The sequence below is a fragment of the Ahaetulla prasina genome, chromosome 1 (genome assembly GCF_028640845.1).
Source record: "Ahaetulla prasina isolate Xishuangbanna chromosome 1, ASM2864084v1, whole genome shotgun sequence".
Taxonomy (NCBI): Eukaryota; Metazoa; Chordata; class Lepidosauria; order Squamata; family Colubridae; genus Ahaetulla; species Ahaetulla prasina.
Genome location: NC_080539.1, coordinates 225,959,089 through 225,986,721, shown reverse-complemented (window position 1 = coordinate 225,986,721; position 27,633 = coordinate 225,959,089). Strand labels below are relative to the sequence as shown.

Below are 27,633 nucleotides of genomic sequence, written 5' to 3'. Positions count from 1 at the left end.
AACTTCAAACAGGCCTTAATTTTTGTTTGATCTGTTTCAGAGGTTGTCCTACCTGTTTCATCAACTCCTTAGAAATCTAAGGGAATGAAAAGGAATAGGATACTTAGAGGCTGTAATATTTACATCAAACACACACAACCATCATATACACACATATATACACACAGTATATACTGTATATATTTCATATATGTGTGCATGTGCTTCCAAAAGCCACTGATCATCTTTGTTGTCTATGCGGAATGGATATAGGACTAGTGCTTACTCACAGCACAATTACAGAATATATCTTTCCTCTATTTTCCAGATCCAAAGTATGATGAACTAAGCCAGTGATGGTGAACCTAAGGCCCACATATTAAAGGTGACATGCCCCAGCACTTTGGGTGACACGCCAGTGTTCACCAACACCCAACAACAACTATTCCCAATAGCAAGCCCTGTTCTTGTGTGATTTGCAGAAGGCTGGGGTGTGTGCTCTTGTGCAGCCTCTAAAAAAAATTGCACAAGAATGGGAATGTTTTCACAGTTTTCAGAGACAACAGAGGAAAATTCTCCAAAGTTTGCCATCGCTGAGCTAAACTTTTCAAAACAGATGTAAGAAGCCTCCGTTTTTTTCCCCTCTTTCCACAAACCTTTTTTTTTTAAAAGAATAGAAAAAAGAATTCCACTGGTCTAATCCAACGCAAGACAAACATTGCAAAATTGTTTGGAACTACGATACCCTTGTTATCAGCAGCAATAAAACCCAAGACATTTTCATGTCTCAGCATGATTGTCTGGTAGATTTCTGCTTCACGAAACCAAGACCTTTCATCTCTTGAGGAAAAGATCTTCACAGCAACATCCTCTCCGCACCATTTTCCACGCCAGACTTCGCCAAATCGACCTTTTCCAACAATTTCTTGAAGAACAATAGTCCTTGCAATTGTCCTTTGGACAAGGAGAGGTAAACCTAGTGAGAAAAATATACAATTACAGTTTTTATTTTTTTTAAAAAAAAATTTTAAACTGCCATTCTTCTTCAAAAGGGTTAATAATATGCTAACACAATCTCATCTCATTCAAATCAGCGACAAAGACTGAGTGTTTTTCTATCACATGCCCTTGAACAAACTCAAAAGCAGGAGGCTTTTTCAGCATGGACAATTCAAGGGGCAATTATGTACCCATAATTTACAGTCAAAGGAGGGGTGCTTTTTCATACATTATAATCATGCCATTATATGAACTCACCATCATTGCAACATAAATAAATCTCAATTTCTAAATAGGACTTCTCTACATTCATGAAGGGTAACCCACATTAAATATTTTCCAAACTCTTTTTTTCATTTCATACCTAATAATGACATAGTCGGCTGCTGTTGTGTCTCACCCAGCAACAAATCTATTTTGGCCTTCTATAGCAGCAGTGGAAATCTGTGATCTTGTAGTTGTTGCTGAGTTACAATGCTCAGCAACTACAGCCAGCACAGGGATAAATAAACTGCTCATCAGACTGAAAAATGGAATCAGGAGATGGCTTTTTAAACCTTTGTTTTCTATGTGGGATAGAAACATACTGGGGAGTAGAGGCATATGCAGAGTAATTAGGTGACAAAGCATTTCACTGAAAAAGTAAAATGCTTATTACTTTACCTTAGATGCAGAGTATAGGTTTATTTATTTATTAAATTTATATGCCACCCATCTTGCTATCCAGAGCATTTAGCCCAGCTATCGGTGCATACTAACAGATACATGAACATAGGAAGGTCTTATTTTTTACCTAAACTGCATCTTTCAGAAATGGAAACATGGCAGAGGCAGACAGACAGACAGACAGACAGACAGACAGGTAATATAAATGTTTGTTCGACTAACAATAGACCAAATGAGATTTAGATACAGGGATAGCATGAGAAGTATCTTATCCAACTCTGGCCATTTGTCGCAGTGATCAAAATAGACTCTTAGGGGTCAAGAGTGATGCCATCACTTCAAAGGTATTATAGCCAGTGACTGTCTGAAGCATATTCCAGGTGCTGCCTAATGATACCAACTAAGATATCAACTAAGAGTGGCACAACCCTCATTAAGCTCTCTTCAATAAAGTAGCTCTTTTTCAAGGCAGCGCTTAGATGATTCCGCTTAGAAGAAATGGGAGTTCAGTCACTGACGTCAATTCACATAAAGCACAGTTTTAAGCAAGAGCTCCATCTAAATCTATACTTATTTCAGAACAAAAGTTACTGGCACGAAACATCCAGGAATTGTCATCATGAGTCTGACTTTTGAAGCCAAAACATGTCTGGAAGCACTGTGGAAATGTCCATTATTGTAGATTGATAATGAAGAACCCATTCCACACTTGGCTCATAGTCAGATGTTACTTGGAATGTCAAAAATGATTTCCCCCTGGCAAATTTTCTCTTCTTTCTACAGATATATGCAGAATATTCAGAAGGCAGCTAAAATTGCTAATCCAACTAGTGGCTTTGCTAGATGATAGATGATAGGAAAGACAGGCACTTTTGGGCACTAGGGACTGGTTGCGTGAAAAAAAATGTTTTCCATGGACCAGGAGGTGTTGTTTAGCATGCTGTCTAGATCCCGTGCATGCACAGCTGACGCTTTGCTCACTTGTGAGGCCCAGTTCCTAACAGGCCACGGATGGGGGTTGGGGACCTCTGTGACAGATAATAGGACAGACAGGCAGGATGATAGGACAGACAGAAATTGGGGCACTGTCAGAAATTTTACCACGGAAGTTTCTATTGTTCCGCAATAATAATGTGTGAAGATTGAAAACAAATAAATTTGGCCTGTTACTACAAATGAAATCCAACGAGAAGAGGGTATCACAAAGAATGCACCAGTTTTGGAAAGTAAAACATCCAGACTCAGACCTAACTGAACAGAAGCTAACAGATCAGTGTCAATTATAATACAAAAGAAAATATTCACAGAAGCAGAACTGGAAGAACTGCAAAAGTCTACCCAGGGGGGAAAAAAATCAAAGTAACTCTGCTGGAGAAAGAGGGATGACAGTAGAGGAAGCCAGCATAGGCTGTTGAATAGTTTTCATTCCCAAACCAGACATCCTTTTCTCTGCCTTTCCTCAGAAAGAACAAAGCCCTCTAACAAAAAGCAAAAATAGCTGAAACTAAAAAAAATAGCTGAGTATCTAGAACAGCACAAACACACACACATACACAAAAAGAATAAGGTTGCCTGCGTTGAAATTTGTTCCAAAGAAACAGTTAGCACAAGTGTTAAAACATACCAATGCTGTAATCTCAAATATAAACACCAGCTCACTAAAAGAAACAAAACTGATGTACAGCATAGCTGCAGTCACAACTGAAGATCTTGGAAGCAAAATCAGAAAACAAGGAAAAAAAGTCAGTGCACCACCAAAATGGGAGATCAGGTTAGAAAAATAAGATTAGCATGCTAAAATTAGACGCAAGAAAGCCAGAACAAATAAAAGAACAAGAAGACCAAAAAAATACCTGATCAAGAAATATTAACTTAGAAATAAGGAAGATCAAAGAAGCACTGGAAGTAATAAAAGTAGCAAATAACAACCATATCCAAGTAGCTCAGTGGATTTGAAGCTGGAATTGCACTACAGGCAGGCTCTCCAATTTCAGCCAAATCAGAAACACGTTTTACAAATCCTTCAATGGAAGAGTGCAAGGAAGCAGCCAACATCTGACCAAGAAAAACAGTGAAGTTCTGGGTGCAGCTATGGGACAACCCAAAGAAATATATCAAGAATGCAGCTTGGATAAAGGAAGTAGATAAGGGGAAAAAGAAGCTGAAACAAAAAATCTTGTAATACAGCACTCATAGTGGAGGAAAGGGTATGGAAGATCAAGAATTGGTCAGCAGCAGGTGAAACTGAACCCGAACAGCAGAGGAATAAAAAAAAAAATCAGTTCCTAACTGACAAGATGATTTTGGAAAACTCAATTGGTCAATAAAAATGCCAAATCCAGTCTAAATATCAGGCTGACCAGGTGACCAAACATCATCATCATCATTAATTAAATTTATATGCTGTCCATCTCCTATCACTCTGGGCAGATAATTATAAATAATAAGTAGGTTGTTGCTTAACATATATTTAGATTTACACCATCGAGAAAAGATGCTGTCAGAATACTTTAAAGTACATTATATTCCCAAATGCACAGAACACATGCAATTTAAAACTGTGCGAAGGGACAGGACAACAGCAGAATAGATTGAAAGAAAAACGGTGCTAAGGTTCAATCCAATGATAGCAACTAGATACAGTTTAAGTAAATACTGTATGTATTTAACAATTTGCCCTTTATGTCATATTAAAGACTACCCTTCAGCAGAGGTGCTTTTCAGACCATACTCCCTATGTTGTGCATGCCTATTTTATATGATACTCATACACTGCATTTCATATACCTCTTGAGAAATAGATGTGCCTCATCCAACCAACAAGAGATTCGCTTCACTACAAAAGTGCTCCAGACCATATGCAAGAGTCATGCAATATGCATGAGAATCTGTGCCGCTTACTCTCTGTAGGGCCAAAAGTTCATCCCAAGACAAGCGTTTTCCCACTAATAAAAAAGTAAGATTTTACGTACCGCCTCAGTTCTGAGACTTGGCATTTACAGGCAGTTTTGAAAGATAAAAAAAGCATAGTTCTTCATAAAGGGCAGCTTTGACAACATCTTATAAGACGCATCACAAATAAGGGCTTATTCTTAGTTACCATAGCAGCTGGTGCAATGAAACTTCTCCCACTCAGCTCTGGCAAAGTAAAGACCCTTAATGAGGAATCAGTGCTCTAGAGCACCGGTCTCCAACTTTGGCAACCTTGGCTTTGCTGGCTGAGGAATTCTGGGAGTTGAAGACTAAAAGTCTTAAAGTTGCCAAGGTTGGAGACCCCTGCTCTAGGGACATTCTCACTGACTGGGCTATTGTACAGCAAAGTACATACAACTGTCTGTAAGAAGGGACGGAAAACCTAATGATTTTAGAACCCTTTTGCTGTGTTTTTTCTGGAGCTCAAAAATTAACTTAGGCATAATTTTGCACTAAGCAACTATTCGCTTCAGGTTCAGTGTGGAGTTTGATCTTTAAATCCTTATGCATAATAGTACATCAGAGAAGTACTTTTTATATTGCCTGCCCCCCCCACCCCGTTTTAGTATTTATTCAAAATTGCCCTTTCCTATAAAAGTAGATGGAGATTGAATTTTGAAAAACAAACAAACTATGAAAGACTGAGGGATCTCTCTATTTAAAAGTGTTGTAGGGTCCGTCCAGGAAGAATTAGAGAAAAGAAGCAGCTTCTCTTATGAAAGTAAGGCTCTTAAAGAAAGTTAGAGTAGAATCCCTCAGCCATCACCTAAATTTTGAAAAAAGAAATTAATGCCCCTGGTAGATTTTGAGGGAAGGGGAGAAACAATGCTAACCTAATTTTGTTTGTGGGTAATATTCGTTCTGTTTCCAATTCCTTTGTAGTTGAATATATAAATCCATGATGGAATTATTTTTCATCTACTGGATACTGAAATACATGTTTCCTCTAAGAAAGATTCCCATACTATATATCATTATATAAATGTGATGTAAATTTTAAAAACTAAACTATTTCGCCCTATTTCCCTTGTATGTGGAACAATGTTGTGGAATGTGATTATTTCAATAATTCTTTGATCCTGTCTGTGATCTTGAGGTACTTCTTTCTGACACAGAAAGAATCAAGTTTGCATCCACTCCTAGGTGGTATATAATATAAGCAGGTGTGTCAAACTCGATTTCATTAGGGTTGTGTTTAACCTCAGGGGACCAGAGTGGCCATGGCCAGGGTAGGCATGGTCAACTTAACATTACTCGTGTCGGGGGCGCCTGTGGCGGCCTGAGCGCTCTGCCAGTGAAACCAGACTCCCAAGCTCCATTTCCAGCTGTGATGGCCTCCTACAATCCTCTGCCAGTGAAAATGGAGCTCAGGAGAGCTGCACACGGCCCTCCCGAGCTTTGTTTTCGCTGACAGAGGTACTGTGGGCCAGTCCTTCGCTGTTTCCAGGGCAACCCCGCGGGCCAGATCTAAACACCCCATGGGACAAATCCAGGCCCCAGGCCTTGAGTATGACACCCCTGTTATATAGTAACTGTCCTCATGCACAAATGCATCACAGGGACCTCCACCTTAAAGAGTGGGGGGACTATACCCCTAAGAAAACTGAAATTGACTCTGGGGCACATAAACATACCAGATCCAGAACCCGATGTTGTCATGTCAAAAATTAGATCTTTGAGAGATTTTCCTGGGTTCACCAGATTACACTCAGATAAAGGTTCTTCAATATTTGGCCTTCTTTTCTTTCTGTGTCTGCAGAGGTGTCCTTGGCACGTGTAGGCTGCCAGCAGTAAAACAATAGACAACACACACACCGGTATGGTTATAACTACAGTCAGCTCCACAGGTCCTAGCTTTGATTTGTTTGAAGGTTCTTGACCTTGAAAACACACACAGAAAAAAAATCAGAATTGCAATGTTTAACCTTCTTAGAAAAGATTTAAATCCATATTTTGGAAGGATTTACATTATATTTTGCTGTAAAAAACCCCAGTCCTGGCTCCACTTAATGGAGCTTAAAATAAATCAGACAAAAAATATTATAAGATAAAGCAAATGAAACTAAAATGAGATGGAATATTTTATTCATTCGCTGTTTCTCAGGCTGTTGGCCAAGGAGACCTCTAGTGTTAGGTACAAGATATATTTGGCTTCCAAATAAGTATACGTGAAAGGGTGCTAGCTAGAGTGGAATGGATAAATGAAGCTTTATTTATTTGAGTTTGAAGCTTGGATTCAACTTTTTGCAAAACAATAATATGCAGCCATGTCTGCAAGAGCAAGAAAAATATCAAGGACAAGAACACTTCAACCATTACCCACTGAGGAGGTGGACCCCCCTTCGTGGGACATGTTCAGGAAAAGGCTGGACAGCCATTGGTAACTCATTGTTTAATTAGGATTTCTGTACTTCACAGGGTTAGACATTGTGGGTTAAATGGCTTTTTGAGCTCTACAGTTCTATTGTTATCTACCTCTTCTTGGATTCTTTCCTTGATTGCTGGTATAACCTGACATATTCCAAAAGTGTAGAGTCTATTTCCATATACTGAATTAACTCCAGGTTCAAAGGGGCAACTGTGGGTAGAGAAGACCCATAACATGGCTCCTCCAATACCCCCTCAAGAGCACAAGAAACCACGTGATGATAGGTTACTGTCACAAAAAAAAAAGAAAAAAAGAAAAAGGATGAAGTAGATATAAATTTAAGTGAAAAATCAGCCTCACAAGGAAGAAAGGTTCAATAGGTTCAGGCTACTGATTAAATATTTGGACGACGGTATCTAACTCGCAAATATCCAGATTGATAAAAGATATTCATTTTTATTTTTCTGCATAATGAATATTCGAGGAAGAACACAATATTTTTTAGAAGATAAAATTAGTAAACATACCTAATAAACATTTCCTATGAGAAATAAAATACAGAGCAGCACATGTAATTTTCCTGAAAAGATTAGAAAAGCTTGTCTTACAATAAAATAAGAATGAATACAGACATGACCAAGAGGGCATAGGCCACCCTGTAGAATACACAATGATAAAATAACACTGCCCTAAATTTAACTAATTACTTAGTCACGTGCAGTCAAGTTCTCTGCTTCTGTAAATAAATCCCGTGTTGGGTGGAATGTCATCACAGATAAGCTTATCACCAAAACCAAGACTGTGGACCTGCTACTGATATACTAAGCCTCTTCACACATTATTCTACTAAAGGAGGCCCTAAGTGTTGATGGTGGCTGTGGAGGAAGTGAGTCCACGCAAAACACACACCACTGTCTGCCAGCTCCTTGAGCATGGCCTTCTGCAAAAGGGAAACTTTATAAAGAAAGAACATAACTACAGAAGCTCAGCATCACATATGGAACTTCTCCGCAGATAAGCAGGAATGACGAAGACATGCCATCAATTTGTGGAGCCCCACTTATGACCACTGTTTCTACCTACACTAGACTTATTGGTTCATTTTCTCTTAATGTTAGTATGCCAAATAATTACAAAATGGACTTAAGAGATATATTAAAATATGAAGGTCACGTGGAATATTTATATGAGAAACTTTTTTTTTTTTTACAGAACCTCTATGGGCAGACATTGGGCAGCAAATGATGAAAGGTGATCCAAATGTAGCATCATGTATTATTTGATCAGATGACAGGGCTTAAGTACCACAGTACTTAGTTTTACATAATATAGTGGTTTTCCTGTAGTTGTGTTCATTTTGGCATTATCATAGTTTTCTTTAGATCTACCGAGAACATCTTTTATAAATACAAATGTCAGAAATGCATTTGCACAGTTGACAATTTCAAAATTTTGTATCTTTGCATAAAAGGTTGACAAGTTTCAGTTGTTAACTTTTTATTATTGTTCACAATTTTCAAACCAAATTAACTAATCTGAAAGTACCGTCCTGGATTATTTAAAACTTGGCCTTTGGTCAGAGTATTTCCTAACTTTGTTGGGATGTGCAAAACTCTGACAAAACAAAAAAAATCCCTATTTTACTTTACAAATCTGTTCAAGTTTAAACATTTCCATAATTTCCAAAACAACTTACATTGTGCCTGAAAGACCAGCTTTGCAGTTGAAATGAAATGTTTCATAAACCAGAGCGGTTCAACCTTTTGTATCCCCTAAACATTTGGCTCTTCTGCTTATCAGGCTAACCTGGAGATTCAGGTCAAGTAGATCAGGTTTTGGCACTACTGTTATGTCAGAGTGGCCACCAATAATAAAGATACTATCCATAATGTTATACTAGATCAAGGGGTCAAACCCTAATAGAGAGATTTTGCAGGATGTATGCCTAGGCTCATCTGCTCTAGAGGAGTTGGATCAGATTATGTAAGTTTGCCCTAGGATATTAACAGAACTGGTTGAATTCCAAAAAGCTCTTTGATCCTCTCCATCTACCCCCCCACACACACACACACACATTCTAAGAAATTACATAGGCTTCTTAAAAGAACCACAGTGTTTGCGTCCCTATGAATTCCCCAAAACACTTCCCTGAAATCAGTCTAAAGTATTGCATAGTCTATCAGGTGCTTCTATTTAAATGCTGATAATTATTTGCCTCTGTCTATATTTGAATGGCAGTTACTCCATATTAAGTACAAGTACATTGTAAGGTTAGGCATTATTTTCATGTATAATGGAAAGTACTGCAACTAATTCATTAACACACATTACTGCAGAAGTTAATGCATAACAGTCTGCTGTAAATTAAATGAATAAAACATTCAGAAGGCAGAAAATATCCGTTAGCATACAGCAGTAATTAGATGTGATGTTCACTATTGGTGTAAATATAAATGTAGTATATGTGTATTTAATTTTCATCCATGTGATGTTGAAAGTACATAAATAAAGATAAGATCTTCAGAATGCCTCGCAAACTATACGAGCCAATGATTACTTAACATCCCAGAAATAAAAGTTTAATCCAGGGAATATTTTTCATCCTTGGAGCCTTCTGGGGCATGCATGACCTCAGTGGATGGACTCACTATTATAATTACTTAATTTATACACTAACCTCCCAATGTAAAGAAGATAATCATATTCTCCTATATAGCATACATTATGATACATACACATCTGGATACATCTACATCCAAACACACAACAAATTCTTATTTTCCTTTTATTCCATACTCTCTTCTTTTTCCTTCATTCTGGGGTTGAGAGTCAAAATGTTTTGTTTGCTTGCTTATTTTGCTTTTATTAATTGAATCCAAAAAAACAAAGAGAAGAAAAATAAATATGTGGCTGTGGAAAAAAAATAAATAAATGAAAAACAAGAAAACTAAAAAACAGGAAATGAAAACATACTGCTGCCTCACTCGGGGCTTTTATGAGAGACTAGACAACTATTTGTCTGAAATGGTATAGGGTCTCTTGCTTGAGCAGGGGCTTGGACTAGAAGATCTCCAAGGTCCCTTCCAATTCTGTAATTCTCTTATATATTCACAGATACATATTGCATATGTATATGTAATAAGTATTGCAATACTTGAAAAGGTAGCCATATTTATTTATTTATTTATTTATTTATTATTTAAATTTTTATACCGCCCTTCTCCCGAGGGACTCAGGGCGGTTTACAGCCAGATAAAATGACAGTACTATTACAAAATAAATACTATTAAAATACCACTAAAAAACTTATTCAAATTGGCCGCAATTAAAATTTAGCAAATAATAAAACCCATTAAAAACCCATTCAAAACCCATTTAAAACCCCTTAAAAACCCACGAATTTTAAAAACTAATCCAGTCCTGCGCAGATGAACAAATAAGTTTTAAGCTCGCGACGGAAGGTTCGGAGGTCCGGAAGTTGACGAAGTCCTGGGGGGAGTTCGTTCCAGAGGCGGAGCCCCACAGAAGGCCCTTCCTGGGTGTCGCCAGGCGACACTGTTTCGCTGGCGGCACCCTGAGAGTCCCTCTCTGTGAGAGCGCACGGACGGTGAGAGGTATCCGGTAGCAGTAGGCGGTCCCGTAAGTAACCCGGCCCTATGCCATGGGCGCTTTGAAGGTGTTCACCAGAACCTTGAAGCGCACCCGGAAGGCCACAGGCAGCCAGTGCAGTCTGCGCAGGATAGGTGTCACACGGGAGCCACGAGGGGCTCCCTCTATCACCAGCAGCTGCATTCTGGACTAACTGAAGCCTCCGGATGCTCTTCAAGGGAGCCCCATGTAGAGCATTGCAGTAATCCAGGCGAGGCGTCACGAGGGCGTGAGTGACCGTGCACAGGGCATCCCGGTCTAGAAAGGGGCGCAACTGGCGCACCAGGCGAACCTGGTAAAAAGCTCTCCTGGAGACGGCCGTCAAGTGATCTTCAAAAGACAGCCGTTCATCCAGGAGGACGCCCAAGTTGCGCACCCGTTCCATCGGGGCCAATGACTCGCCCCCGACAGTCAGCTGAGGACTCAGCTGACTGTACCGAGATGCCGGCATCCACAGCCACTCTGTCTTGGAGGGATTGAGCCTGAGCCTGTTTCTCCCCATCCAGACCCGTACGGCTTCCAAGCACCGGGACAACACTTCGATAGCTTCGTTGGGGTGGCCCGGTGTGGAAAAGTACAGCTGGGTGTCATCAGCGTACAGCTGGTACCTCACACCGAAGCCACTGATGATCTCACCCAGCGGCTTCATATAGATGTTGAACAGAAGGGGCGAGAGGATCGACCCCTGCGGCACCCCACAAGTGAGGTGTCTCGGAGCCGACCTCTGCCCCCCTGTCAACACCGTCTGCGACCGATCGGAGAGATAGGAGGAGAACCACCGATAAACGGTGCCTCCCACTCCCAATCCCTCCAACCGACGCAGCAGGATACCATGGTCGATGGTATCAAAAGCCGCTGAGAGGTCTAATAGGACCAGGGCAGAGGAGCATCCCCTATCCCTGGCCCTCCAGAGATCATCCACCAACGCGACCAAAGCCGTCTCAGTGCTGTAACCGGGCCGGAAGCCGGACTGGAACGGGTCTAGATAGACAGTTTCATCCAGGTGCAAGGGAAACTGATATGCCACCATACTCTCTACAACCTTCGCCACGAAGGGAAGGTTGGAGACCGGACGATAATTACCTAAAACAGCCGGGTCCAGGGAAGGCTTCTTGAGGAGGGGTCTCACCACCGCCTTTTTCAAGGCGGTCGGAAAGACTCCCTCCACCAAGGAAGCGCTCATAATAGCCTGGAGCCAGCCTCGTGTCACCTCCTGAGTGGCCAGTACCAGCCAGGAGGGGCACGGTTTACACGGATTACGGATTACAATATTTCATTGTAATCATCTATAGCTAATCTATGTTGATAAATAATTCATTCATAATTTGTTAAACCATCAACACTGCAAACTACTGCCTAGTTGAGACCATATATTTATATTTCCAATGCTCATGAACCAGTTTTTAGTTATAACTAGGGCATGGAAAATCCTCTTTTTTTGTCCTGTTGTTAATTACCATGTGATAGAAATATAATTCAGAAGAATATTTGAGCATATTAAATCTTGTTACAAAGTTAATATGTACATAGCAATGTCATTCCCAGAAAGAAGAATTATAGGACGCAGTACAAACATATGATTAAAAGAACCATTTATCTTACTGCATTTCAACAAAATGAAAATTTATATAAACCTTTTCCCTATAAATGCTTTGAAGTTCAATAAAGTGAATTATTTATTTATTTATTTTGCTAAAGGTGATGTAATAATGTGTAACTTGTTAGATTTTGCAGCTACAAGATAAAGTAATGGGCATTGGATTATCTTCAAAGGAAATTAAACACATTAACAAAGAACAGATTTGTCAAAAGATATCAAGACCTGTCAACTATGAATTTAAACATGGTTGCAACCTAACAAAATTTTGCGAGAGAATCACGAGGCAAAAAGAATATTTTTATATCTATAGTAGCGTTTCTAGACAAATGTAGGAACAAGTTACTAAGCAAGATAGTCTTATTCTGATTTACAAGAACTTAATCCACAAATCACATAATTATAGAACTACAATATAATAATCCAAAAAAAAATTTCTGTGGTACATTGCAGAAATGATGTGACTCTCCTGAATGCCTGCCTGCTGTTGGTAATAAATTGGAATCATAGGTTGAAACTGCATCCAAGCAAGACTGAGATGCTTGCTGAGGACTGTCTACCTTCTAGAGTGGTAAGAGAACTTCCTGTTCTGAGTGAGGTCACACTCTCCCAGAACCAACAGATCCATAGTTCTGAAGTGCTTCGGGCTCTGAATCTCTTTTTCACTATTTCAATGTCTTGAGTATATTTTATGCATCAACTGATAATCCAGGCAGTGATGGGACTTAAATAATTTAACAACCAGTTCTCTGGCTGGGTAGGCGTGCCAATTGGTCATGTGACATCATGGGTAGATGTCACTCATCACACCCAGCCCCGACCCCGGCCACTTGCCTCAAAAGCAGAGGTAGGATTCAGTGGGTTGGGGCTAATCCCACCGCTGGCTGGCCCTGCCCCCACCAGTTTTTCGGCCTGTTTTTTGGCTGTTTTCAGACTGTTTTTTGGGCTGTTTTTTTTGGGCCATTTTCCAGGCCGTTTTCAGGCTGTTTTTGGCCCAAAAAATGGCTCAAAACGACCAGGAAAACAGCCCGGAAAACAGGCTGAAAAACAAACAGGGGTGGGGCCAGCCAGTGGTGGGATTTTCTGGTTTGCCAAACAGAATCTTAACTACAAACTAGTACAAACTGGCAGCAGCAGCCCACCTCTAAATCCAGGTATTTCTATTCCTGGAAAAAGGAGAACTAACTCTGGATTGCATTCATAGTAATACAAGTCCTCAATTTACCACCTCAATTGAGCCCAAAAGTTATATGTTATATGTTGATAAGTGAGACAGTTGTTATATGAGTTTTGCAACATTTTTTGACCTTGTTTGCCACACTTGTTAAGTGAATCACTGCAGTTGTTAGGTTAGTAGCCTAGTTGTTAAATGAATCTGGTTTCCCCATTGACTTTGCTTGTTAGAAAGTCACAAAAGGGCATCAGTTGACCCCAGGAAACTGCAACTGTCATAAATACATGTCAGTTGCCAAGCGGCCGATTTTTTGATCATGTGACCACAAGGATGCTGCAATGGTTGTGTGAAAAAAATAAGTCACAATTCACTTTTTCACTGCTGTAGTTACTTAACAGTCACTGAACAAATAGTTGTAAGTCAAAGACTAGCTATGTAGGGCTGCAATTGTGTCTGTTCTAGAAACTTCAGTTGGTACAGAACTAAGCACTGTTTGCTGAATTGAGAGCTAATATAATATACAATATAACAACAGAGTGTGAAGGGACCTTGGAGGCCTTCTAGTCCAACCCCCTGCCCAGGCAGGAAACCCTACACCATCTCAGTCAGATGGCTATCCAACATTTTCTCAAAAATTTCCAGTGTTGGAGCATTCACAACTTCTGCAGGCAAGTCGTTCCACTTATTAATTGTTCTAACTGTCAGGAAATTTCTCCTTAGTTCTAAGTTGCTTCTTTCCTTGATCAGTTTTCACCCATTGCTTCTTGTTCTACCCTCAGATGCTTTGGAGAACAGCCCGACTCTTCTTTGTGGCAACCCCTGAGATATTGGAACACTGCTATCATGTCTTCCCTAGTCCTTCTTTTTATTCAACTAGATATACCGAGTTCCTGCAACTGTTCTTCATATGTTTTAGCCTCCAGTCCCCTAATCATCTTTGTTGCTCTTCTCTGCACTCTTTCTAGAGTCTCAGCATCTTTTTTACATCGCAGCGACCAAAACTGAATGCAGTATTCCAAGTGTGGCCTTACCAAGGCATTATAAAGTGGTATTAATACTTCACGTAATCTTGATTCTATCCCTCTGTTTATGCAGCCCAGAATTGTGTTGGCTTTTTTAGCAGCTGCTGCACACTGCTGGCTCATATCTAAATGGTTATCCACTAGGACTCCGAGATCCCTCTCACAGGTACTACTATTGAGCAAGGTACCACATATACGGTACCTGTGCATTTTGGGTTTTTTGCCTAAATGTAGAACCTTACTTTTTTCACTGTTGAATTTCATTTTGTTAGATAGCGCCCAATGTTCAAGTCTGTCAAGATCCTTCTGTAACTTGAGCTTATCTTCTGGAGTGTTGGCTATTCCTGCCAGCTTGGTGTCATCTGCAAATTTGATGAGTTCCCCATCTATCCCCTTGTCCAAGTCATTGATGAAGATGTTGAAGAGCCTTGGGGTACTCCACTGCATACTTCCCTCCATGTGGATGTAGTTCCATTGAGGACTACACGTTGAGTGCGGTTGGTCAGCCAGTTACAAATCCATCTGGTGGTGGTGCTGTCTAACCCACATTTTTTTACTTTATCTAGTAGTAGGTTATGGTCTACTTTATCAAATGCTTTACTGAAGTCCAAGTAAATTATATCGACAGCATTTCTCTGGTCTACTAACTTTGTCAATTTGTCAAAGAATGCAATAAGATTAGTCTGGCATGATCTGTTTTTGACAAACCCATGTTGGCTTTTGGTTATTACTTTGTTTGCTTCTAGGTGTTCGGTGATTCGTTGCTTGATTATCTTTTCCAGAATCTTCCCCGGTATTGAGGTCAGGCTGATAGGTCTATAGTTCCCTGGATCTGTTTTTTTTTTCCTTTTTTGAAGAAAAATATCCTATGCCATGATGGCGAACCTATGGCACGCATGCAGCGCCCTCTCTGTGGGCACGCGAGCTGTGGCCCCAGTTGAGCTCCACGACGCATGTGCGCGTGCCTGCCACCGGCCAGCTGGTCTTCAGGTCTCTGCTGCGCATGCACGGGGGGTGCATGTGGGGGCTCACATGAGCATTGCATTTTGGGAGTTTAGGCCCACGCACACATGCTTTGGGCACTCAGTCCCCGGAAAAGGTTAGCCATCACTATCCTTCCTATGTTATTCAATAAAAAAAATAGCTTCAAATGCTCGTTTTGAACATGATTTTAATTGTCAGTAATCACTATTTTAATTAATGTCTCTGATTATTCTTCTCATTTAACACAAACCAGTGAGTTCAGTCATCAGTGCCATGATAAATTTAATATAACAAGCAGAAAAACTGTTTTATCCTCACAAGTTGGACTGGTGGCTGCTCCATGTTTCACTTTTTGCTTTTTTTTTTTCTCCTCTCACTCAACACGCTTGCTTCAGCCATTAATTTTAACTGAACTTACTTCCAAGAAAGCATGCTTGAGATTTCAGTCTTTAAATCTCCTGAGAGTTTGATCAGAGATGAATGTCTGTGTCTGGAGACAAAAACAACCACCACAAGGAACTCCTGGAAAACAGTACATTCTATCCATTAAATGCCAAATCTATTTTTAACTCTACACCATGACAGCCAGAGACAGGCCATCAAAGGCTCAAGCAGAAGAAAAGCACAAGCTCACACCAAGACAACAATATAATCTAGGTCTTAATTTCCCACTTATTGACTGAAACTGAACCCCTGCTGGAGACCGGGGAGGTGGGGTGGTGGAATCAAGTTTTGCCTTTTTGAATCCTTCCTATTAGTTCATGATTCAAACCCAGAAGCTGTTTATCAAGTAATTTTAATACATAATCTGACAACAGCTTGATGGTTTTAGAAGACTTCTTTAAATAGTGACCCTGACTGGTTAATGAAAGTCTTTTTTAGGCAACAGGAGAAGTATTTCATTACTAAGCAGTTGAAAATAGACTCAATAAAATCAGTGCACAGCAACAGTAAGCCAATTTTAATTAGCAGCAGAAAAAAACATCTTAGAACATAATTTTTTTTAACAAGCATATGTTAAAACAGACCTGAGATTTATAACACTGAACCAACAATGTAAGCCTATGTGTTCTGTTTGGCTTGCTCCATAGTATTATTTCATTTTGCAGCCTTTATAATAGATTTTGATAATCCATCTCTTCACCAAGCTAAAAAAATTTTTTTTTACATCATACACTTTTCCAGTCAATTCCACATTCTGCTTCAAGTCAAGCAAGAAGGTATTAATTACATCAGTGATCAACATGGGGCTTACTTTGGCATACATCTTAAGAAATCCGCACTAGCTACTTGATATCCAACTGTTAGCATCTAAACAAGTTTTACATTTTTCTCCTGAGAAACTGTACAAGTTAAAGAGTACAATGTGTTAATGAAACTGCTAATAGGTCAGATTTTGAATAATGATCTGAGCTATATAATTAATAGTAAAATAATAGTGATTGGTTATTAAACATTATATATATATATATATATATATATATATATATATATATATATATATATATATATATATATATGTATATCTGTCTTTGGTTATTCGGGTTTTCTCCCACGTAAAATTGGAAGTGTCTTGGCCACGTTTCGACGAAGTCTCATTCGTCATCTTCAGGCTGGTGTTTACAGCTTCGTGCTTCTAGGAGCAATGTGTGATCGTACCTGTTTCTTCCTTTTAACTGCTAGTGGGGGTTTGAACTCATTGGTTGGGAGCTTGGCTGTGTTCTGATTGGGTGGAGGTGTGTTCTGATTGATTGGGGGTTTGGCTGTGCTCTGATTGGATGGTGGGTTTGGCTGTGCTCTAATTGACTAGGGGTATGTTCTGTTTGGGTGGGGGGGGCTTGGTTGTGCTCAGGTTAGTCTGAGTTGCAGGGGGATTTGAGTTAACTAGCAGTTAAAAGGAAGAAACAGCTGCGATCACATATTGCTCCCAGAAGACGAAGCTGAAGCCTGAAGATGACGAATGAGACTTCGTCGAAATGTCGCCAAGGCACTTCCAATTTTACGCGGGAGAAAACCCGAACAACCAAAGACCTATATATATATATATATATATATATATATATATATACATATATATATATATATATACATATATATATATATATATATATATATATACATACATACATACATACATACATATATATATATATATATATTTTCTGAGGTTTTCACGGTGTTTGTATGTAGGTCTTTGGTTAAGTCTCATATTGAATACTTCAACGTTTCGACTTTGTCGAAACGTTGCCAAGACATTTCCAATTTTACACGGGAGAAAATGTATAAAGTAAAAAATAACAAAAACAGTTTCTTCCAATATGTTAAAAACAAGAAAAAGGTCAAGGAAACAATTGGTCCATTATTGCTGGGAGAAAGTGGTAAGAAGGTGACAAGCAATAGGGAGAAAGGAGAACTACTTAACTCATTTTTTACATCTGTCTTTACGCAAAGGGAAAAAACAGTCCAACCTATCAAAAACAGCATCATAAAAACAGATTAGGAACACAAGTTAAAATAGGGAATAAAATGGTAAATGAGCACCTGGACCAAATGGATTACACCCCAAGGTTCTGAAGGAACTGGCAGACAAGATCTCAGAACCACTGAACTATATTTTCAATGATCCTGGAGCACCAGAGAACTGCCAGAGGACTGGAAAAGTGCTGATATAGTTACCATCTTCAAAAAAGGAAAAAAAATAGATCCAGGAAGCTATAGACCAGGGGTGTCCAAACTTGGTCCCTTTAAGACTTGTGGACTTCAACTCCCAGAGTCCCTCAGCCAGCATTGAAGTCCACAAGTCTTAAAGGGACCAAGTTTGGACACCCCTGCTATAGACCAATTCACCTGATCACAATACCAGAGAAGATTCTGGAGAAGACAATCAAGCAGCAAATCAGCAAACACCTAGAAGCAAACAAAGTAATAACCAAAAGCCAACATGGGTTCGTCAAAAACAGACCATGCCAGATTAATCTTATTGCATTCTTTGACAAAGTGACAAAATTAGTGGACCAGAGGAATGCTTTTGATATAATTTTCTTGGACTTTAGTAAGACATTTACAAAGTAGACAATAACCTACTACTTGATAAAATAGAAAAATGTGGGTTAGACAACATTACCACCAGATGGATTCGTAACTGGCTGACCAACCACACTCAATGTGTAGTCTTCAATGGAACTGCATCTACATGGAAAGGGGTATGCAGTGGGGTACCTCAGGGCTCTGTTTAGGCCCAGTACTCTTCAACATATTCATCAATGATTTGGACAAGGGGATAAATGGGGAACTCATTAAATTTGCAGACGACACCAAGCTAGCAGGAATAGCCAACATTCCAGAAGATAGGCTTAAGATACAGGAGGATCTTGACAGACTTGAACATTGGGAGCTATCTAACAAAATGAAATTCAATGGTGAAAAAAAATAAGGTTCTACATTTAGGCAAGAAAAACAAAATGCACAGGTACAATAGGGTGACTGTGAGAGGGATCTTGGAGTCCTAGTGGACTATCACTTAAATATGAGCCAGCAGTGTGCTACAGCTGCCAAAAAAGCCAACACAGTTCTAGGCTGCATAAACAGAGGGATAGAATCAGGATCACATGAAGTGTTAATACCATTTTATAATGCCTTGGTAAGGCCACACTTGGAATATTTCATCTGATTTTGGTTGCCACAATGTAAAAAAGATGTTGAGACTCTAGAAAGAGTGCAGAGAAAAACAACAAAGATGATTAGGGGACTCGAGGATAAAACATATAAGGAACGGTTGCTGGAACTGGATATGTCTAGTCTTATGAAAAAAAGGATTAGGGATGACAATGTTCCAATATCTCAGGGGTTGCCACAAAGAAGAAGGAGTCAAACTATTCTCCAAAGCACCTGAGGGTAGAACAAATAGCAATGGGTGGAAATTAATCAAGAAAGAAGCAATTTAGAACTAAGGAAAAATTTCCTGACAGTTAGAACAATTAATCAGTGGAACAACTTGCCTCCAGAAGTTGTGAATGCTTCCATTCCCACTTACTTCCACTTATTGCATCCCACATGAGCAGTTTCTATTTGCCCTGTTACATAAAACAAAGCAAAACACACAGGTGTGCATGCACATTTTTCTATAATGAGAAGACAAATAGTTCTTCTTTGGTTGGTATAGCATAAGGAGCTGTTTGCCATTCTTGGTCTATCTCAGGGGTGTCCAAACTTGGTCCCTTTAAGACTTTTGGACTTCAACTCCCAGAGTTCCTCAGCCAGTTCCTCTGGGAGTTGAAGTCCAAAAGTCTTAAAGGGACCAAGTTTGGACACTCCTGGTCTATCTTGTGTTGGACAGCTACATCACAACTATACATCAGGGGGGGAAAAACCCACAAAAATATTTTTTTGTTTTTACGATTCAGGAAATTATACAGTAAATCTTGTGTGTAAATATAATTAGCTCTGAATTGAAAGCAGCTATCAGAAAAGACCTATGGGACAAAGATCAGTAATAATGTTAACTTGAAGTTAATCAAACTATAATTTAAGCCAAGGAACAAAGGCAGCAGAAAACAGATTCAAGAAAATATTGTCTCACCAAAACAATCCTTCCTCCCCTGGAGAAACTGATGGTCTAAAGTGTAGTTTGGGGCATTCACCTGGCCAATTGCTGTGTGAGAAAGTATTTATATAATACTAGTCTCGCTAACAACCTTCAGATTTATTTCCTTTTAAAAACATATTAAATCTTGATGGTAAATATTTTTGCCAGGGTGCCAATAAAGGTGAAGGAAAGGCTTTATTTTCCCTTCCCTTTTTACACTGTTGACAATAAAGCCTTAGTACCTTGCAAACAGTGATTAAAAAACACTCTCAGCTGACACTAAGAAAATATGCAGTGTAGGGGTCATAATTTAGGTGACTATGGGTGGAGAGAGATGATTTAAAAAGTTCCCAGCAAATTATAATTTCATAAGAATATACTCTCCCATCCCTAATTTATCCCTATAGTATTTACTTCTAGGAACTTTGGTCGATGAGTGCAAGCAATATGTTTCAATCAACTTACATTAGGATCTCTGAAAGTCAGTCTGAAAAATAAGTTAGGAGATGTTGCTCGTCTGGCTAAAGGGTATTGGACAAGATGGATCATTGTTCTGATTTAATTTTAATACAAACTGTCTACCAATGATAAGCATGCAGCCCTGCTTCCTCGTGTTTGCCATGAGATTATTCCCCAAAAGGCTTGAACAAAGGCCATGGCCTATGTCCCAAAGTTTATCAGAAGGGGATTCTTGAGCTAACATTAGATAAAGATAGTCTCTGGTTTCATTTATACATTATCCCCCCCACTTCTGCAAAACAGTTCATTCAGTATGCTATAATACTATTATGGAATGATGGAGATATTAGCAGATAGTCATGGTTTACTATTGTTCAGACGTGGCAGGATTTTAAAAACAATTTTAGTCTTCTTCAGAAAATGGATGTATTCGGGGTAAAACAAAAATGTGTTTTAATGTTATATTATACAGTTCACATATTGCAAAGGGGCAATGACAGGGAAAATATACACTCTCTCATCTGAAAAAGCTAAGGGGACTTAAATATGTTGTGGTGATCATTAAGCGAATCACTGCTGTTAAGTGAATCACACAGTTGTTAAGTGACTCATGCAGTCATTAAGTTAAATTACATGGAAACCAACAAAATCCATGGCAAATTATGTTCATGTGACATGGGATGAGAGCAACTAGTTGCAAAGGTGAGTCAACTGCCAAACACCCAAAATGCAGTCATGTGACCTGCAGGGGGGTAGTGTACATTTTACAATAGCCAGAAGTGTTTTAGAGACCATAAAAGCCGTTATAACTCTGAATGGTCATAAAATGACCAGTCGTAAGTTGAGACTATCGGTACCATTTCAGTCGGTGTGTTATTAGTAGAGAAGTCTACTAATCTGGTAATTTTTATTTAAAAAGCAATGTAGGAAATTTCATAACCATTTTACATTTTATATCACATGGGAAATCTATATACAGCTTCTCTAATTTAGGTAATTTTTAATGTAAATTGCCAAAAATAAACCCTTTCTTTCAAACATAGATATGCCCTGTTTTGTTTTGGTTTGGTTTGGTGTTTTTTTTATTTGAATTTATACCCCGCCCTTCTCCGAAGACTCAGGGCGGCTTACATTGTGTAAGGCAATAGTCACATCCTATTTGTATATTTATATACAAAGTCCACTTATTGCCCCCCCCCAACAATCTGGGTCCTCATTTTACCTACCTTATAAAGGATGGAAGGCTGAGTCAACCTTGGGCCTGGTGGGACTCGAGCCTGCAGTAATTGTAATTGCAGGCAGCTGTGTGTTAATAACAGGCTGCATTAGCAGCCTGAGCCACTTCCCAGCCCTTTTATTATTTTATTATTTTATTTTTATTTTATTATTTCACATAAACATTTCTCTGATACAAGCTTTTAAATGTATATGGGTAGTCCTCCAGCTATCACTGTAATGGAGCCTGCTTATTACGATTGCATGTCATCATGGCTAATAAGCAAAATGGCCTTACTTTATGACTCCGCTCCCTGCTCTCCCTGAGGCAGCTGTTGTTAAACTCTGCCTGATTGGCACATGCTATATCCCTCCTGATCTCCCTTTGGTGGACGAGTGCCTTCAGGAACCCAGCAGTGTGGAATGAGAGGGTGGGTCAGCACTGCAGCATTCCTGTGGTTGGGCATATGGGCGAATGATTGCAGGGGTACTGCAGCTGTCATAACTTTGAAACTGGGCCATAAGTAGCTTTTTGGGAGTCTGTCGTAACTTCGAACAGTCGCTAATTCTGAATCAAAATTAAAGTCACCGGCCATGGTATTTACCACATATCTTCTTTTTACACTATTTTTGTTATCCTATGTCAAGGCTATTTATCATCTTTGAAACCCAATGTTCAGCATGCAAGGTTAACTAACTGGGGAGGTTAACTCAATTTAATTCCAATAGTTGTCATGTCCCTAAAATAATGCTTACAGTTTTGGACTCAAAACAGTAGGCTACGTTAAAACTATAAAATAGTCAAGCAAATAATGTCCAGGTGGGTGAACGAGTCTTCCTTTACAAGATTTGATCCCAATTGCCACTAAGCAAGGAGAAAAAAATGTTTTAGTATTTAAGTTAGGTAAAAATTTCACTTAGTAGTTATGTGTACATCTTTTCACTGGCAAAATATAAAGATTGGCAGGAAATGTTTATTTCAATATTCCTATTTTTCCTATGCAAATATGAAGGTAGTCACATATATATTTAGGCAATTTATGGAAGTGTGGTACAACATTAATGTTCCCTGATTAAACAGAATTAGGTAATAGCTGTACAGCAGGAAAAAAATTCAATTCATTAACTTCCTTTAAGAAACAGCTTCTAACCTAAATAAACCTCTAATTATTATAGGCTTGTACATCATGCTTCATTCCGTTGTTTAAAAGACTGATGTTAGACTGAATTTTAGAAATACATTCTTGAGCTACCAAAATAAACATTTTAAAAACTATTGTCGTCAAGCAACATTTAATACTGAAGCAAGAAGTCAAAAATTATTAAACATTAACCACAAAATAAATACAGTATGAAAATAAAACTTCAGGAGATGTTTAAGCAATACAAAATGGATAAGGAAATGTTTTATCAGACTTCCCATTGTACAATAGTGCCTCAAAGCTGCCCTTACAAAGGTTTTGGAAACTTGAACAAAAATCCCTCTAACAGGACAGTGTAGGTGCTTACTTGTTTGATAAAGTTTTGGCTGCACTCCAATGTATATGCTCATTAAAATAAATTCCACTTAGTGTAAGAGAATTTAGCCCTAAATAAAAATACACAGATGAATCTTGTGCACATATTTTTGTCCTTAAGATATAAGACTATAACTATATAGTAGTTATGTGGAGAAAGATAATGAAAAAGTAAAATGTTCTCACATCATATAAACACATGGCTTACAATTCTAACAATTCACATTGACAATTTTGGTTACATAATTTTTCAGAGGGCAAACATTTGTTCTGAATTGAAATCAAAGTAATTACAAGCAAGAGCCACGGTGGCGTAGTTGTTAGAATGCAGTACGGCAGGCTACTTCTGCTGCCTGTCGGTTGCCTACAATTTGACAGTTTGCATCTCACCAGGCTCAAGGTTGATGACTTAGCCTTCCATCCTTCCGAGGTTGGTAAAATGAGAACCCAGATTGTTAGGGGCAATAGGCTGACTCTGTAAACAGCTTAGAGAAAGCTGTAAAGTTCTGGGAAGCAGTAGGTCTAAGTGCTACTGCTATTGCTACAGACACTGTATCAGCTCTGAAGTAATGGTGGGTTTCAAAAATTTTTACTACCGGTTCTGTGGTTGTGGCTTGGTGGGCATGGCATTGCTTGGTGGGTGTGGCAGGGGAAGGATACTGTAAAATCTCCATTCCCTCCCCACTCCAGGGGAAGGTTACTGCAAAATCCCTATTTCCTCCTGATCAGCTGGGACTCAGAAGGCAGAGAATAGATGGGGGCGGGGCCATTCAGAGGTGGTATTTACCGGTTTTCTGAACTACTCAAAATTTCCGCTATCGGTTCTCCAGAACTGGTCAGAACCTGCTGAAACCCACCTCTGCCCTGAAGCCATATTGGAGCATCTTCAGGGCTGCCACAGTGAGGCCGGTTGGAGCTGTGGGAAAGGGAGGGGGGCATAGAGATAGCTGGGGACTTGTAGTCAAAATAAAATTCTTTTTCCTGTGAACCAAGGTCGTTCCCATCAGCTGCTGGGGAGGTGTGGATTGAAGCCAACTGGAGTTGGGACAGTGACTTGATTGAACCATGTAACAGGTGTGGGGACTGGGTGGGAAATTTGGGGGGGTTTGATTTGGGTGGGGAAAATCTTGGGTCTTTCAGAGTCGGATTTTCACCAGCTTTGTCAATATGACATGCCTAATAAATTTGCGCTTTGAGGAAACCCCAGGCCTCAGAGTTTTGATTCAATTGGGCCTGTTACTTGGAAACCTGACACACTGACCATAGCATTTACTATTTATACTTCAAAACAAGGAATTGGATGGAATACATGCCTATGGTTTCCTGGTATCTCTTAAGACCATGTCTATACTGAGCTCACATGTGATCAAAGCAAGTCTTACAACTGACTCCTCAAACTCAGAACAAAGTTTATAGGAGTAAGTGGGACAGACTATGACTGGCAGACTGCAAATTTGATTGCACTTTCAAGTCGTAGGCTTCTGGTCTTCCTCTTATTTAAATCTTCTCATTGAACTGGAATTTGAACTATACAAAAATTCATTAAATGAAAACTTGACGTGAACTAAATTACAGTAGTCCTCGACTTACAACCACAATTGAGTCTAAAATTTCCATTGCTAAGTAAAACAATTGTTAAGTGAATTTTGCCCCATTTTATGACTTTTCTTGCCATACTTGTTAAATGAATCATTGCAGTTATTAAATTAATAACACGTTTTCTGGCTTCTCCATTGACTTTGCTTATCAGAAGGTTGCAAAAGATGATCACATGACCCTGGGACACTGCAACCAACATAAATACATGCCGGTTGCAAAGTATCCAAATTTTGATCACTTGACCACGGGAGTTCTGCAATGGTCGTAAGTGTGAAAAATTATAAGTCACTTTTTCAGTGCTGTTGCAACTTTGAACAGTCACTAAACAAATGGTTGTAAGTTAAAGTTGTAAGTTTATTATTACACCTGTATAATAATAAACCTTTATACCAAACATGGGGAATGGGAATGGTATGATGTTCATTTTGCAAGACTGATTTATGTGATTTTCTTGACAAGTGGGATATAAAATATTACATCTGTGTAACTTATGCACATTGATTGACTGATTGATTTAATACTATAGGTATTAAATCAATACTTATAGTACTATAGGTATGCCATCTCAATTCAAAACTCAAGCCAGCTATGTCTATACAAGAGTAAACAAAAAATGAGAAACTTGTTTCAAATATTTTTAAGAAATATCTGTAAAAGCATAGCATTTCTCGTAGTTTAAAAATATAATTGCTAAAGCTAAAAACTTGTTTTAGCTTTAACATGCAGCCCAACTTTTCATTCAGAAATAAATAACTTGATATTTGATATAAATTATTGTAGATCAATATTTTATTTTTTTACACCATTTCATCTTAAATCATTTGTATCATTCAGTAATTCTTCCCTTGTAAGAAACTCCAATCTTCTTTATCATATTTTCCTTTCTAACCATTGATAAAATAAATCCCATATCTTATAATATTGCTTATCTTCCTGTTCTCTAATCTCAAACTCAGCATATTGAATTAGATTTTTAACTAATATTGGATTTTAAGTGTCTTGGTATTCATGTTTTATCTGTGCTGTACACCGCCCTGAGTCTTCGGAGAAGGGCGGTATAAAAATTCGAAAAATAAATAAATAAAATAAATAAATGTCAGTTTACTCATTTCTGCACATTCCATTATATGAAAGAATAAAATATTATAGATCTAAGGATCAATTGATTAAAATATTTGGATATGTATTTGATGACAAAATGTAAGATCAGATAAATTAATGATATGTATATGTTGAAATTGCACAAAAGATTTGTAACTAACCCACCGACACATTGTATTTGAATGGAAGATGCTTTTATGTTTGTTTGTTTTAAAAATAAAAAACCTTTTTAAAAAAAGAAATAAATCATACTGCATTATTTTGGGTTTAGGTCCAAATAGATGTGGCGAGACTGCCTTCACTGTAGATTTTCTTGTACCAACAAGAAGGACTTACCTGTGGGCAGGTAAATGGTGCCATTGTTGCAGAAATCTGTGAAGCAGCATTCTGTCCTGGTTACGTTCTTAGAACCATGGCAGAAGATCTGTGCCTTCAGCTGCGGTAGGGAAACACATGCCTTTATTACTTCTTGCCGACCATTCGTTAGCATGACAGAAGTCCAACATGCTCCCTCCGTTTCACAAGTGAAGTTTGTTTTTTCACACAATTGGCACACACATGTTAAGCCTGAAATGATAATTAAGTCTTTGGTAGACAACAATGCCAAACAATACACAGAATATTCCCAACCTAGACCACATTACTTGAGGCTACAGGGCGTTCGGAGAGATTTGTCTGAAAAAGGAAGAGCAGGGCAAAATTGTTTAGATTTTTAAACAGATCTAATATACAGGTAGTCCTCGACTTACAACAGTTCATTTAGTAATCATTCAAAGTTGTAATGGCACTGAAAAGTGACCTATAATCAGTTTTCACACCATTTTATGACCTTTGCAGCATCCCTATGATCATGTGATCAAAATTCAGATGCTTGGCAACTGGTTCATATTTATGATTGTTGCTGGGTCCCAAGGTTATGTGATCACCTTTTGTAACCTTCTGACAACCAAAGTCAATGGGGAAGCCAGTTCACTTAACAACCGAGGCAACAAAGGTCATAAAATGGGACAAAACTCACTTAACAAATGTCTCACTTAACAACAGAAATTGTTCATAAGTCAAGGACCATCTATATTTTAAATAACATGTTTTTATACAGTGCCTTTGAGGGAGATGCAATTTATCCTACCATCAAAAATCCTAAGTCCTAAGCCATGAATCCAAAGCAAGATTTCATCTAGGCCATGAGTATCCAAGCTTTTGGCTTGCCTGGGCCACATTGAGTGGAGGGGATTTGTCTTGGGCCTCACATAAAATATATAGTACAGTTAACATATATAAATCACATAATAATGTTAAAAGTTTACAGTCTTGGGAGGCCTCATTACAGTACTAGCTGTCCAAAGACACATGCAGTCCACGGACTGGACATGCCTGATTTAAACCAAAAGATGGAGATGATGAAGAAAGCTAGATTGATTTTAAGAGACAATATACAATTAAGCAACCACTAGGCTCTCAGAGTTTGAAAGTTCCATTTGCATCAGATCTGCTCCCAATGCTCAGGTTTGTTCTCATACAAAGTACTTTAGAGAGCTGATGGAAGCCAAACTATATATTATTATAAAAAATTAGCAGGCTGTAGGAAGTTAGCACCCACCCCCTCCTAAAAAAATGAAATATTCTAGGAAATATTAAAAAGGCAGAATATTTCCCCTAAAAGAGAAATAGAAATTTTAAGACAGAAACTCAGCCCCATCCCCATGCCCCCAGCAGATACTTTGGTTATTTACAAGACAAAAGGCTG

The 27,633-nt window shown here is 38.8% G+C and overlaps 1 protein-coding gene across 1 annotated transcript in view; it reads right to left on the bottom strand.

Annotated features, from left to right (window-relative positions):
* ACVR1C (activin A receptor type 1C) overlaps positions 1–27,633 on the bottom strand; it is a 63,077-nt gene that overhangs the window by 15,889 nt on the left and 19,555 nt on the right. Inside the window, exons 2-4 of the mRNA XM_058192418.1 lie at positions 26,223–26,453; positions 6,252–6,497; positions 725–955 (exon numbers count right to left, since the gene is read on the bottom strand). Of these exons, the coding sequence (XP_058048401.1) occupies positions 725–955; positions 6,252–6,497; positions 26,223–26,453 (708 nt within the window). The remainder of the gene's footprint in view (positions 1–724; positions 956–6,251; positions 6,498–26,222; positions 26,454–27,633) is intronic.